This window comes from Lepisosteus platostomus, chromosome 10 (assembly GCF_059453375.1).
Source record: "Lepisosteus platostomus isolate fLepPlt1 chromosome 10, fLepPlt1.hap1, whole genome shotgun sequence".
Lineage (NCBI taxonomy): Eukaryota > Metazoa > Chordata > Actinopteri > Semionotiformes > Lepisosteidae > Lepisosteus > Lepisosteus platostomus.
In genome coordinates, this window is record NC_142620.1 from 2,926,404 (window position 1) to 2,941,705 (window position 15,302).

The following is a 15,302-nucleotide window of genomic DNA, read 5'->3' on the forward strand; positions in this document are numbered from 1 at the left end:
CAGTCCACCACAGGACACACAGACACAAACACACACTCACACCAGGGCCATCTTTCCCAGAAGCCAGTTTACCTGCCCGTAGCTGTTTGGACCAGGGAAGGAAACCGGAGTACCCCGGAAGAAACCCATGGAAACAAACATCCAAGCTCCACACAGATCGCGCCCCAGGGCTGGAACCGAACCCAGGGCCCCAGTACTGTGAAGCAGCAATGCAGACCACTGTGCTACTGCGCCCGAATCCACTCCCCTGATATCAATTCAGAAGAGCAGTGCAGAGCCCTGCCCTACTCCAGCAATTACATCCCCCCCAGTCTGGGTATTCACCCCTTAACTGTACCCCCCGTTTTCTAGTTAAGAACCAATTCTCAATCCAAACGCACGTTTCCCTGAACAACTACCGCCAGCAGTTCGAGAATTCATATTCTGTGGGAACTTTATCAAAATCCTCCTGGAAATCTTCATCCCTTTTTCACTGTCATTAGATCGCTGTCTCCCCGCCTTCGTTTTAGAACAAGCACATTCAGATTAAGCGTGGTTATTGCCGAAATGGTTTGGGCTGGTTCACTTAGCCAGACAGGAGCTTTTCAAATGAATGCCGAACGTTGATCCAAAAAAAAATATTGTTTTTTTTTTTTGCAAACACCTTTTTGAACCAGCATTGCTGAAACCAATTTTTCCTCTCGTCCGATCAGTTTTTATTTCTACTGCATTAGGACAGATCTCCCCTTGTTCTGACAGAAACGCACAGTGACGTCAGATACAATTATCAGTAAATGCGATCCTTTGCGGTTTTGTAGAAAACTAGTTTAGATAAACAAGCTGAGGGGCGGGTGGAGCTTCCGAATTGCTGTTGGGTGCATTTAAGTTTTAAGATAACATTTAAACATGTGATGTTTTTAATCTAGAACGGTATGCAAGGCTCCCCATTATGGACGTCGGAGAATCCCATCTTTTTTCTGTCTCGTATTCTCTTCTAAACCTAACGCCAGTCCACTGTTTTAAAAAGAAACAACACTATTTTTTTTTTAGTTTGACACGTTGGTTTATAATCGGTTAGGTCGTTGGGTTTGTGCTTGTAACTCCTGTAACTCCAAAGGAAAGAAAAGGGCTGGATCATGAACTGTGAGGGCATCAAGAGTCTAATAATAATAGGGTCATTTCAATCTAGCAGCATCCTTCTCGGAAATCTCAGACTTAAACTACGACACCCGTCTTTAAATATCAGGTGACAGCCATGAACTTTTCCAGCCGAGGGTTTTTTTCAATCCGAGGGAAACGCGGCAGGGTGTCTTTAAATGTTGAAACTGCACCTCGCACCTCGCTCAGTCCCGCGGCGCGGTCCGCACAGCTCAGCGCCGGTGGGGACACCAGTGCGAGCGCAGCGCCGGAGCACCTGTAGTCGTCAGACAAAGGCGCTCCTCTGGGTGAGGGGGGGAGGCAAAACCAAACACAGTCTAACAGCAGGACAGGGTACAAACCCGGTTTGGTTGGAGAAACGCGCGATGGCTGGCGTGAAATGGAGGGTTTGAGCCTGACGAGCGCCGGGGCTGTGTAGCAGCGCACGAGAGCCGAGGTGCATTTGGAGACCGGCGTGCGGGCAGGGCAGAGGTCCGGCAGCGGACACTGGACCCACGGGGCGCTCGCTGGGGCACAGCTGCGCGCCGGGCGGCCACGCCACGGCACGCCTGCGGGCTCCTGCCGCCCCGGGGGGAGAGGGATGAGAGGGACATTCGCGGGGCTTCACCGGTGAAAGTTTGGGTCCGGTGGACCTGCGGCAACACATCGCCCAAGTTTTTAATCCAGTCATCCTCGATTTCGAGCTGGGAGCGAACAAAGGAACCCCTCTCGCCGCTTCTTCGGGTGGACTATGGTGCTGCAGTAATGGAAGTGATCACTTTTCTCACGGGTACCCCTGCGCTTCTTCGGGAGACTGGAACCCCGCAACCAGCAAGGATGACAATGGTGTTTACTGCTGCCTTAAACGATTAGAGCTGACCTGCTTTTTTCTTTTAAGGGTTTTCACATCGACCGCGCGAAATTATACAGCTGGAGGGAAGAAAACAGCCTACAGCTAATGTGTTTGGAGATACTGGCTTTCTTGTACCCAATCAATACCACACGGTAGTGTTTCTTTCCCACAGATACGTTGCCCCCCGGGTGTCACATTACTGACATCATTATTAGTTGGTGTTGAGGGCGAACAAGCTGTTGCGCTACTTCCAAATAAACGCGCTGAAAATGGATGAGCTCTGAGGGAAGCAATCAGCAGGGGAATCTACCACCAGCGAAGGGCTTTCAAAAAAGTGATCTGAGCCGAGCAGGAAGTCCGACTGCAGACCCGACTGTAAAAATGAAACGCCGGTGGTGAGCGTCGAGAGAAATCGGAGATCATGCGGAGCCTGACTGTTGCAACATAATGGCTAATCGGGGCTGCTGCTGTTGCAGTGTGGGGCCGGTCCCCGAAGACACGGCGAGGTTCCTCCTGCTGGCGCTCCTGATCGTCCTGTACCTGCTGTGCGGGGCCGCCGTCTTCTCCGCGCTGGAGCACCCCAAGGAGAAGCAGGCGAAGGAGCGCTGGGCGCAGCGGTTCGACAACTTCACGCAGAGGTACAACCTCAGCAGGGAAGACCTGGAAAGGTTTCTGCGGCATTACGAGGAAGCCAACGTCGCCGGCATCCGGGTGGACAGTGTCAGACCTCGGTGGGACTTCACCGGCGCTTTCTACTTCGTTGGGACGGTGGTTTCGACGATAGGTATGAGGTCTCCCTAGACTCACGTGTTCATCTGTGGCTTTCCTTTCATGCTCAGCCAGTTTGAAAAGTTGGGTGGCACAGACAGTTCTGAAGGTTGACATGTGTCTTATTCGATAGGGGCAGTAGTTGGACAGCAGTGTCCATTCTTGTGGGGTTTTGTTTTTAATTAGTGCTATTTATAACACCGTCGCCTGCACCACGCATTTGCAAGATGTAGTTCGCAGCAGCTGATGAGGAGGCAGGTCTGCACTTCCTCATCGTCTCGTGTTTGTCGAGATTTGATCAAGCTGGTGCAGCTCGGTGTCAGACCTCTCTTCAGACTGCGAGCGGACTCAATGTGCACAAAGTGCAGCATAAATCACTACACCTGTGTCTCCTATGCAGAAATAATAGAAATCTAAAACATCTTTAAGATGATGCCTTTTTAAGTTATGTATGATTCATAAAGCGTTTAATTGCCTTTTGGACCACGTGTATAGCCACGACATTACTCGAAGTGCTTGAGAAAGAAGGCTTTTTTCTTCAAGCACACGGTCTGCTCCTCTAATGGAGCTTTTAATATCTCCTGGTACTGTGGAGAATTCAGCCGCCTTTTATCTTCCGCAGTTTATATGGATGAAGCAGGTTGTACAATAGATCTGGTAAATTGACGTCTCCGTTTATTTTTTTAAAATTATTTTGTCATCTTTTTTTAAAGGATGGATAATTAGATTGGATCTTCGCCAGTGAGAATTTCACAAGCAAGACGAGTATTTTCGGTATAGGTATTTCAAATGGCATCTACTATATAAATTCCCTGTAATCAGACGTTGGAACACGTTCTCACTAATTTACAAGCACAAAAACTATTTTTTTTTAATCGGAGTGATAATTACAGCACTGTTGTCTCTGGTTAAGGACTACGGTTCACTAAGCAACAAGCAGGCTTTCAGTTTAATACCTGCATAAAATATACATGTGCACCTGTTACCGCGAGAACAGCCGCTTGACTTGAGAGACCCAGACCGTAAACACCGCCAAGTTATTCCAGCTCCTCTCGAGTGTATGCAGTTGGTGGCTCCTTTCCACTGACAGATAATAACAGGGTTCTACAGTTAATGCATTAGCTGCATTTTGAAATTAGTGTTTAGTATTACTGTCTGTCTGATGAGTTTGCTCTGTTTTTTTTTTTCATTTTTCCTGCAACAGGTATAATCAATTCAACTCTAAATGTCACATTTCAGAACTGCTGCTATTTGGAAACTGCCCGTATGTAAAATTACAAAATGCATTAGGATGGATCGTCTTGGTTTCTTAAAGTTTGGGATGTCCAGTATGTGTGACTCTCAGTGAAGTGGAGTCTTCCACCAAGCTCCTTTGCCAGTGGACAGAGGCAGTTGTTGTGTGTCTGCCTTGTGAGTAGAAACCCTGAGAGACTGGGAGCAGATACATTTCATGCTCCTTGTTTCTCAGTCCTGTTTCAATCATGTTTGCCCTCTCTGGTTGTCCTCAAGTACGTTGCAGCAGCAGTCTGCAATATTTAATTTGTTGGCGATAGGTGATTATAAAGAGAGCATTGCTCAGGTGGGTGGAGGTAATATACTTTTATATTATATATTAAATTAAGAAAAAAATATCACAAGTTCTCCCCTAAATTTATCTAAGATGTAAATAAAAGTAATATAAGAGCTTTTCTTCCATTAAGGTTTGGCACAAGTAATAACTATGTACAGTATGTGGTTATTAATTTAAAACTAACAGGATAAAAACTAAGCAATGTATAAATAACACTGCAACAACTGCAAATGATGTACTTCTTCTCTAAACAAAACAAAGCCAGACAGAGACAGAGAGTGTGGACTGTTTTGTTTGTGAACATGTGTTGAGACCCTGTGCTGTTATACAGTAGCAGTTCTATTCCTAGCCAAGCTCTGGCTGGCTTACCGATGTCCTCTTCCCGGTGTATCACAGTACGACCTGTCTGCAGTTGTCAATATCCTGTGTGCTCCAGGACAAGTGCCCCTGGCTGGCACTGCCTGGATGCCCTTCTTTTTCTAGTCACTGCTCTAAGTCTTCAAATACAGACGTGCACCCGTACTGCCATTGTATTGATTTCCATCTTGGCTGTGAAAGCTTGTGGAGTTTCTAGTCCAAGTACCTCCTTAGGCCTGCTGTGGGCAGCCAAGCAGCACAGACCGCATGGTTACAGAGTGTCCTGCCATCCAGGTGTGTAACAGAACAGGCGTGCACTCTGACGGCAGTGCCGTGTCCTGGATTCTGGTGGGATATGGGCGAGGACATGCAGACAGGCTCCTCGCACGCTTTCACACTTTGATGTGCTGCAGGTGCCACAGCAGCTGACCGGACGTCCAGGAGGGCATTGTCAGTGCAAAGCGCTCAGGAAGTCACAGGGCGAGAGAGCCCTGGATGACCCTACTCCTGACCCTGTCCTTGACCTGACCTCTGGTTCTGCCCCTCTCTCTACCTCTGCCCCTGCCCCTGACCCCACCCCTGAAACTTCACATAGTCCTGCCCCTGATGCTACCCCTGCCCCTACCCTTCCCTCTACCCCTGCCCCTGCCCCGCTCCTGGCTGTACCCTTGATCCTGCCCCTGCCCCTGCCCCTGCCCCACTCCTGGCTGTACCCTTGATCCTGCCCCTGCCCCTGCCCCTGCCCCACTCCTGGCTGTACCCTTGATCCTGCCCCTGCCCCTGCCCCTGCCCCACTCCTGGCTGTACCCTTGATCCTGCCCCTGCCCCTGCCCCACTCCTGACTGTACCCTTGATCCTGCCCCTGCCCCTGCCCCACTCCTGGCTGTACCCTTGATCCTGCCCCTGCCCCTAGCCCTGGCAGCACTGAGTCAATCCTGCCTCCCTGATTGGGAATCTCGAGCCGAGACCACTGAGTGACTGCCTCTGTGGATCTCAGAAGCCCCACCCTCCCAATCTGTCAGGGCATCTGAAAGTTTATTTCAAAACCTCCTGTGGATAAATGTTTGGATGCAGGTGGCTGGTTGTAGCAGCCTTGCTCTTCCCTGCCTGGTGCTTATTCAGACCCCAGGCAGTCCGGCCCTTTATCCAGGAGCACAATCACAGTGCCCTCCCTGCTGCTGGTTGTCACATTTGAAAGCAATCTCTTTTTATTTCTTTCTGATTAACTCAGAGGAGCATGGGCTCCCCCTTTCATAAATCTTGGGCACTCTTGATGTAAGTCCTCTTTTTGCATGAAGAATAGTCTGTTTTCTAATAAATATTTCAGTCAGTTAGAGAACCTAGAGTTCCTAAGTTCATTTCTACGGGAAATGCTAATATTTGTCTGTTAAAACATTATTTTGTTTTTTTTCCGGGTCACTTATCTCCAAAACAGTTTCTTCAAAATGATCATTGTGATCTTTTTAAAGTAGTTTTGCCAACGAGTATTAGCGCGCCAAAGAACCACTCTGAAAGAGGTGGTGCTCAGAACTGAAGATCATCTGAGAGTTTTATTCATGCACAGTCAATGCCTGATTCTGAATGAGGCTTTCAAAGCCCAATTGATATGCAGAGTAAAAAATAACAAAATACAGCTAAGTGGGGGATGTTACCACTTGAAGGCTTTTCCTTACCTGAAATCTAATGCGATTTTAAGAGTTTTCCATTTTAATAAATGTTTTGTACCGTCATGGACTATGTATACTAATTGGCAAAGCATGTCCAGCTCCAGGTGTTGTACCTGTCCTAGACATTAAAAGGAAGCTCAGGAAAAATATGCTCATTGTGACTGGTTGATACTGGCTGTGTGGGTCCAAGGTTATTGTAAAATGCTCATTAAAATGCTTGTTTGTTTTTTAAGAGGCAGGGCAATGATGTATCCGGAAATGCTGGAATATGAAGAACATTTTCAGCCCACTAATCTATCTCTTTAAGGAGCGTTTGTCTCAGACATTAAGGACTTCGAAGGTCTGTGCGTGACACACAGTAGATGACAGTAGATTTGCTGGCATCAGGGGAAGGGAGACAGCAGACTGTTTGTTTTGTTGGTGCTGGTGGGCGTGTTCACTTCAGTCCCGGCTTCAATCGTCAGCAGAAGATCCAGCTTATATAGAAACATCCAGTGTAGGTCTCACCCGTGTTTCCTTTTGCTGCTGTGGCCTTCCAGGCGTTTCTCAGGCTGATCAGGGGTGGGTGCTTGAGCGACCCCTGTAGATGACAACATTCTTGTGCTGCTCGTCGTTATTACTCACCCTCAGCCCTCGGGAGGCAGGCTGAAACAGCGTGAGGTCACTTTGGAAAGCACCCCGCTCCCCTGGAGCCCCTCTCCCTGGCCAGGTCCTGCTCTGGCTGGGTTTTCAAGAGGCACCTGCGCTGATATAGAAGGCCCCAACAATAACTGCACGCTGTGCCGATGGCAACTTGTAGGATTTTTATGTTGCTAGTTTTCTGAAGCCTTTATTTTGCTCCTCATTTTCAGAACACGATGTTAGTGAAAAAAAAAAAAGATGATGTGTTCACTATTATAGCAGTGCAGCGTCTTCTCACCAAACATTGTGGACTCTGTGAGAGCTACCCCTTGAGGAATTGCTGCTGACAGGATTTGTATCCTTCATTCTGGCTGTAAGCGCTGTCGAGTCATTTTTCTGAAAGCCAGAAAAAAAAGATATGAAGTATAGTCTGTTACAAATGATTTGTTTGATGTGATCATTGGCAGCTCCCAGCTTGGAGTTCCTGCAGACTCTCTGTGAGCTGTCAGCCCCTTCAGACTGAAGCAGCGGTATTTAATCTGCTTCAGTGTGAGGAGGAAGCACATGGCACTTGACCCCACTGAAGCAAATGTGCAAATATTAACCGCAAGAGTTCGTCGGTGCATATTTTATTACTGTAGCAATAACCCTTAGGATTTTATTTTTATTTCCAATGCACTGTGGCGTCCTTTTCGAAGATCGTCCGGAAGGCAGTAGTGGATACTGTTCTTCTGTCCTAGAGTAAATGGGTTGAAATGCTGCTCTGCCCTCAAGCTGGGCTCTTCGCTCAGATTGCTAAGTGTCCTGCTGTGTTATGGGGTCTCCAGGTCACCACTGTAAAGGAGGAACTTCTCAGAATTGATTTATCTGGTTAAAAACATTTTGAATGAAGACTAGGGGAAATCCGGTTATGGGCAACAGTCTTTACTAAAAGTGTTACATATGTCACTGTTTCCTGTTCCTGTCGAACAGAACTGAAACTCCCCTGCACTGCGCAGTATCCCAGCAGGTAATGAAGACGGCGCTTTGTTGTTTTATGCTACACCTGCACCCTTTGCGATTTCGACTGAAGCATCTGCCAGCATAACACTGCCACCACCGTGCCTGACAGTGCTGGTGCTTTGACCAGGTGCCTCCCTGCCTGGGTTTCTGTCAGATCTAACGCTTTAGGCCACAACTGTTCCATTTCAACAAAAGAGTTCAGATTTTGACTTGCTTGGCAATAAAACCTTTTGCCACATGTCTGCAGTATTGCAGTAGGTGCTTTGTTGCAAACCTCATTCAGGTGTTTTTTTTCAGTCCCATACAAGCCCTGTTTGTGAAGTGACAGTGAGATTGCTGATCCATGAGCGTTTTCCCGCCTCTCAGTCACCGAACTCTGAATCCACTGGCCTCACAGCGGCCTGCCCTCCAGTTCCCCCCTGGTCCAGCTGCACAGTCTGGAGGGACAGCCTGACCCAGGCCGTGTCTCTCATGGTTCATATCGCCAGGCCCAAAGAGATATTAACCATCTCTGTAAAGGGTCTTTTTCTACTCTTCTCCTGATCTTTGCCGTTTTAAAACCTTATCCCTGAGTTTCTTTGAAAGCTGCTTGGTCTTCATAATTAAATCTTTTCTTGGAATTCACTGCCTGACTGAGGAACTTTACAGAGACAGGTCTAGGTGGATGCTGCACATTGGTGGTGGTGGAGGGGAGTCCCCATGACCTGTAAAGCGCTTTGAGTGGAGTGTCCAGAAAAGCGCTATATAAGTGTAAGCAATGATTATTATTATTATTATTATTATTATTATTATTATTATTAATCACGTGAACCACTATTAGTGAGGCACCGCCACTCAACTAATTGTGCAGTTCATTAAGGTAATTTTGTCCACCTAAATTAATTTAGTTTTGCCACAGCAAAGGATTTGAATATTTGTGCCATTGTGACCTTTTCATTGTACATTCATATTAATTATCTATTAACTTTCACCTTTTTGTGTTTTGAATTGAATGTGTCGAGTAGGTTCTTTGTGTAACAAATATTAATTGCTATTTCAAAATGTCATGACAGCAAGCTTTAAAGCAACAAAAACTGGGTCTGAATACTTTAGCAAGGCATCCCTTTCATGGTTCACGAACAGCATGCTGTTGCTATGGGTGATGGAAATGCAAATATTAATTAATTCTGGTCATTTCACAACACTGGGAATAAGACTAAAACCATAATATGCACAATGTCAATTTACACACACTGTATGTAACATTTTAGCAGTGAGAACCAAAACTGAAACTATAGAGGAGTGATTCTGTGAAGTTTTGGCAGAGAAGATATGAGGAAACCTGTTTCAAGTTCTCAAAATCCTCGATGCTAATGACAGAGTCTACTCACTGGCCTTGACATTCAGCAGTGAAACACTCACCTGAGGACACAAGTGGAAATTACAGAGAAGGACATTGCACTGACACACAGAACAGGAGGGTTTCCTTTGCTCAAAGAGGTGTGGGAGTGTGGAACGTGTTATCTAGTCATGTTGTTGACAAAAATGTTTGGATTAGATCCTTGGATCAATTAATCACTGGCAGCCAAATGAACCAGTTCCTTGTAACCTTTAACACCCATCATGGAGAGTACAGCATTGAGCAGTTTTGTCAGGCATACCCCTTGAAGTCACAGATGGCGGACTGGAGCCATGAAACTGCGTGTGGTAAACAAAAATTCTCCTCAATATTACAGAAGAAGGGCAGTGTGTGTTCTTTGTTAATGTTCATTGTTTTTTATTTGAGTCGATTCCAAAGGCTGTAAAGCCCTAAAAATTCTTTAGGGATCGAACATTTTTGATGTCACTTTAGAAATGGCTTTTCATTTGAAGAATGCGGGCGTGAAAATTAAGATAAGTAATTTACATATCTGCCAGTGATTTCACAGTCACCAATGGCAACCTGTCTGTGCCGTTTTTAGTGCAGGTGGTGCAGTCTTGGCAGGTAGGCACTGCAGTACGAGGAGAGAACAGTCATATGGACTGTTACAAATAATTCATCTGAAGGTCTGGATGAGCTGTCAGCCAATTCTCAGAGCCACTGAAGCTCTTTCAGCTGCTTCAGTCCATGTCACAGTCACCCATGCAGTTTTAAAGATGACAAAGTAGCTGTTTATATTTCCCAACTATGTGGAAGCTGTGAGTTGTGAAGCCCTGCTGCTAAGTATCATTTTAGATTTCGGCATGAAATCCGATCCCCGTGCTCATCCTAAAGGAGGGTTTAAAGGAGAGCAGGGGGAAGGAACTTCATGTGCAGAGCTAAAGCAGACGTTGCTTTTAATTCTCTGACACACACGTCCATGAAACTTTGTGGAACATTTTAATTAGTAATTAGCCCAAGCTATGCTTTGATGAAGTGCAACATAGAACAACGTAACATTTTATAGTACAGGCCAAGCCCAGCCACAGAGCAAATGTTTCGATTTTGTTTTCCTCTCAAAAAACAGTCTAAGTAAGAAATCGAAAACAAACACAAGTGGTTGCATTCGGATATCGTTTTAAATGTACGTTTAACTTGAATGTTATCGCCAGCAGATACCGCTGTAGGCATTTCCACCCCCTGATGTTTGTTCTTTTGATGTATTTTTCCACCTTCTGAGTCTGCTGGGAGGATGTAGCATTTAAGCCCTGCTCTCTTCCTCTTCCTTTCCTCCTCTGTTTCTAAAGGGTTTGGCATGACCACTCCTGCCACCGTTGGGGGCAAGATCTTCCTCATCTTTTACGGCCTCTTTGGCTGCGCGGCCACCATCCTGTTCTTCAACCTGTTCCTGGAGCGCCTGATCACCGTGCTGGCCTTCGTGCTGAAGTCGTGCTACGAGAGGCAGCGGCGGAGGCAGGGGGTGGCGCCCCACGAGCACCGGCGGGACTCCTCCCACTCGGAGGGGGCCGACAGCCTGGCGGGCTGGAAGCCCTCCGTCTACTACGTCATGCTGATCTTGTGCGTGGCCGCCGTCGTCGTGTCCTGCTGCGCCTCGGCCATGTACTCGGCCATCGAGGGCTGGAGCTTCTTTGACTCCCTGTACTTCTGCTTCGTGGCCTTCAGCACCATCGGGTTCGGGGACCTGGTCAGCAGCCAGAACATGAAGTACGAGGACCAGGGCCTCTACAGGCTCGGCAACTTCGTCTTCATCCTCATGGGCGTGTGCTGCATCTACTCCTTGTTTAACGTCATCTCCATCGTGATCAAGCAGATCCTCAACTGGATCCTGAGGAAGCTGGAGCTCCGGTGCTGCCCGCGGTGCCCGGCCAGGCGCCTCCGCGCGCGCAGGAACGTGGTGGTGCCGGGGCGACCCCGGAGCCGGCGGAACGTCTCCATCGAGACGGACGCCATCAACGAGAGCGAGACCGACGGGCGCCGGATGTCCGGGGAGATGATCTCCATGAAGGACTTCCTGGCCGCCAACAAGGTGTCCCTGGCCATCATGCAGAAGCAGCTGTCGGAGACGGCCAACGGCCACCCGAGGCCCCCGGGCTGCGGCTCCCGGCACAACGGCTTCTCGGGGGGGGTGGGCGCCCTCGCCATCATGAACAACCGGCTGGCCGAGACCAGCGTGGACAGGTGAGAGCCGGAGGGAGGCCCCACCTTCTCCAGGGCGCCACCCGAGGTTCTCGTCCACTCGACTGACCGTTTCAGGGGTGATCCTTCCCCAGAACCACCAGAGTTCCCCTGCCTGTCCTGGACACCTGGGGCAGGGGGAGATAGGGTAATAGTTTTACGCCTTGGAATCATGCATTAGTGGCAGGCAGCTGGATCTAAAAGATGTCTGATTGCTGGTGAAAGAGATTTTGAGTGACATCAGTTCTCTTCTTCACAGCGAGATTCACCTCCGAGGAGCATAAATGGTTACAAAGGACCCTGCAAGCTGCAGGCTACTGCTGAAGAGTTTATTTCCGTTTGGTTCCGGTGCAGATGTGACGGAGTAACAGTTTTAATGTTATGAACAGTTTGACAACATAGATTCTCTCTTGAAAGTGTCAGTTTCTGTTTCTTTGAGAAAACCTTACTTCATCGAGGCATCTTAGGCGAGATAAGTGAAACTGACTTTTTTTTCCAAGGAGTGCCAGTGTTTCTTGAAGAGCCAGATTGTACAAAAATGCCTGATGTTTGAGCCAAAATGTTAATCTCTCAGGCTGATATCAAGAGGAAAGAAGAACACATTAGTCTTAATTTATCTTATTTCATAGTTCTCACGAAGCACTATCTGTTCTTCTCTGACATTCTTGGAAAGAAAGCAGAGAAGAATTGTTCTGTATGAGAAAGAACCGATCGGTGCAGTCCACTGAGACACGAGTGTGAACTCCAGGTATTTCATATCTCCATTAATATCTCCAAGGAGACACGAATATGAATCAGGCTGTCCTGGAACAGATTCATTTATTGTTAACAACTTTATCATCTTGAGAAAGGTTAAGTGAAAAATTTATGTATTGGTTTCATGAAGCCACAGAAGGAATTCTTCAGTTTTGTCATGATCATTTTAAGGTCTCTAAACAATGTGCAGCATTAGCTAAAAATTCCCTTTTCACTTCATCTCTGATACGCCAATGGAAGCGTGACCGCAGTTATCTTTTCTTACAGGAGTTCTGTGTTTCTGTTCAAAATTATAAATAGGCGAGGGAAGTGAGCTGTCTGCAGTGTAGATAAACTGACACAGAAGGTTGTTTCAGCATGAGGGTTCAGAGAGCAGAGCCCTCTTCCTTCAGCAGTGAGAGGCAGAGAAATAAAACGCAGCTGGTTTTCTTCCCTGGCTAGTTTTTAATTCTGGACATCAAAAGACACTGTCCAGGATGGTATTGTTAGTAAAAGTATTGCACTGACACAAGTGGGAGAGGGGGCTCCTTCAGAATGCTTCTCACACACTTGAAGGTGCTGTGAACTGTGTCCTACTTTGCCAAGAGAATATTTAGGAGCATTCATTCGTGTCTTCCCTGTTTTCTGGTCAAATTCAATGATATCTGACTTGGAAAGATGTAAGATAACATTATCTATTGATTGTACATAGCAAGAAAGGAGAAAAAAGTATTTTTTATAAAATGTCTAAATATTTGAAGGAGAGGTATTTCTATGGGATATCATTTTCATACTTGCTCCAGTTGAGAGTTTTGGTATTGAGCACTGTACCTTTCATCGTATTTTATCATCTGAGTTGGTTTTATTAGTGAAGCTGATCGTATTGTTTACAAGGAATTTGCTACTGTATTGCACTTACAGAATGTAAATCACTGAAAACTGATAAAAACTCTTTTATTTGCATTCCTGCGGTCTGTTTTGTACAAAATGTTATATTTTTTATTCCGCTGACGTCTCAGGGATTCTGCCCTCCTCAAGGTTACTGCTGTGGGTATAATCCTAAAATGACAGAGACATAATTCCCGGGCTGAGGAATATTCACTGAATGGTTAGAAGGACATAACAGATGTAGTAATCATCGCTAACAAATCCATCCATCCTCATGTAGTTCCTTTGGTCTTTATTTTTTAATCTGGTTATTATTTTATACGATCTTACCAAGAATGTTCACTGGGATCATGCTTCGATTTCATTTTTTACAGCACAATTATGATTTGACAAGATTTCCAACGGAAGTCAATGACAAATGAAACAGATTAAATTATTAAATACTTGACTTTGGATTTAATTATTGAGAACTAAATTACAGCTGCCATAAGAGTAGTTAGTTAAAATCCTGAAGCAATAAAGGGTGTCTTCAAGGTAAAGAAGATCAAGGTAAATGAGACCTACAGAACAATGAGAACAAAATATTAGGAGACAGTATATGTTTCCGAAAACAAGAAGAATATTATATTTCTCATCATGAGTGACACACAGACAGTTATCTCTCTGAGGCACTGGAACAGAGCTGTGTCTCATTTAGAATTTTAGCACAGAAAGGAAGCCCATTAATGAGAATGATTGAAGTTGAGTTAATTTATTTTTAACTGATTAGGGTTCAGTACAGTGCATTTCTGTTTCATCAGATCATAAACACTGTGATGTGAAGTTACTCTTAATTCAAGTATGTGCTATCCACAGATGTTGGCAGAATTATAATGCAAACACAAGGCGCATCACAGCTGACATCAATGCCATTGTCCAGGTAGTGTTCAGAATCCCACATACTGAAAATAGCACAGAACCCGACTGAATGTCTAAATGTATGTAAATATGCATCGTGCTTCTGTCATGTCAATAGAATTGCAGCCAGTTAAAGACACCTTTTGAAAAGCTCACCAAGCCTGGATGTTCCATCACAGTGCAGTACAGCAGAATAAATATTTTAAACAGCTACTTCTATCTATTTTATGAGCTGGAAAACGTTTTTACTCTCTTCAGTCCTACAACATGAAAAAGACATACAGACACTGCTTTAGGTACAGTTCCTGTGCTGTGAAGAGCGTGCAATGTTCACAGGAGTTTATAGACTCGCATGGCACAGAACATTGCTCTCGGCATGTGCTTTCCTGCAGAGCTCGACACAGAGATCATGGCACGGTTACTGTGGAGCTCTCCTGTGGTCTGTCACGGTAAAAACTGAGGTAAGTGTGGCTAAAGTAATTCAGAATGATGTAAGACACAGTACACACCTTGGTAAAATGCAACGAATACAGGGATGGAATGTGGTAAAACCAAGGACAATCTTTAAAACCTCGGTACAGATTCGCCACTATAAAATAATCGCAAAGGACATGTGGTTAAACTCTCCTCTCTTGTGCTTTATACATTTTGCTTCCGGTTGTTTAGCGACCCACCTGCTAGAACGTCTATTGTCAGATATTTCCTGGCAAAGCCTACCCATCAGTTTTCGAAGATTCAAGATCTGTTTAACCACCTGTCAGGATGTGACAGCGTTCTGAGAGTACAGTACTTCCGACAACAACAACAATGAAAAATGAAAACCATGAAAAATGTTTGTCAGTTCAGGGCTTGTCTTGGTATTCTGAAAGTGTCCATAAGACAGTGAACCCTAATGCTCATCGATGTTCCACCCAGACACAGACAGCCTCACCTTCGTTTAGTCTAGTTACATTCTACCTTTAAAGGGAATGGTTTAGCATCTTGAGAAGGCCTTTAGTGAGTGCTAATCTGAAAACCTGGTATCTCAGATTTCGTTTTTTACAGTTCTGACATTAACACAGTGATGGACCCGACAAACCAACACACTTGAGGCAGAACTCTAATTGCAACTAATATACTTGTCAGATAACAAGATAACAAGAGATCATCCTGGAAAACTGCAGGAGGCTCCCAGGGGCATTCTCTGCCGAGAGCTTGGGAGGATTTAATTAGGACCGTGTCTGTCATTCTGGAGGTGGGAACTCGGAGCAGCTG

General features: G+C 45.9%; 1 protein-coding gene across 1 annotated transcript; it reads left to right on the top strand.

Annotated features, from left to right (window-relative positions):
• Positions 1-823: 823 nt before the first annotated feature.
• LOC148653027 (potassium channel, subfamily K, member 13-like) lies at positions 824-13,226 on the top strand. Its single transcript, XM_088647516.1, has 2 exons — positions 824-2,753; positions 10,640-13,226. Exons 1-2 carry the CDS (start codon positions 2,417-2,419, stop codon positions 11,533-11,535), a joined length of 1,233 nt encoding a protein of 410 aa, XP_088503642.1. The 5' UTR covers positions 824-2,416; the 3' UTR covers positions 11,536-13,226.
• Positions 13,227-15,302: the final 2,076 nt, after the last annotated feature.

Excerpts from the sequence above, each read along its gene's own strand:
- LOC148653027 (XM_088647516.1), top strand. The coding sequence starts at position 2,417 with ATGGCTAATCGGGGCTGCTGCTGTTGCAGTGTGGGGCCGGTCCCCGAA. Across the intron at positions 2,754-10,639 it reads GACGGTGGTTTCGACGATAG|GGTTTGGCATGACCACTCCT; the intron begins GTATGAGGTCTC and ends CTGTTTCTAAAG.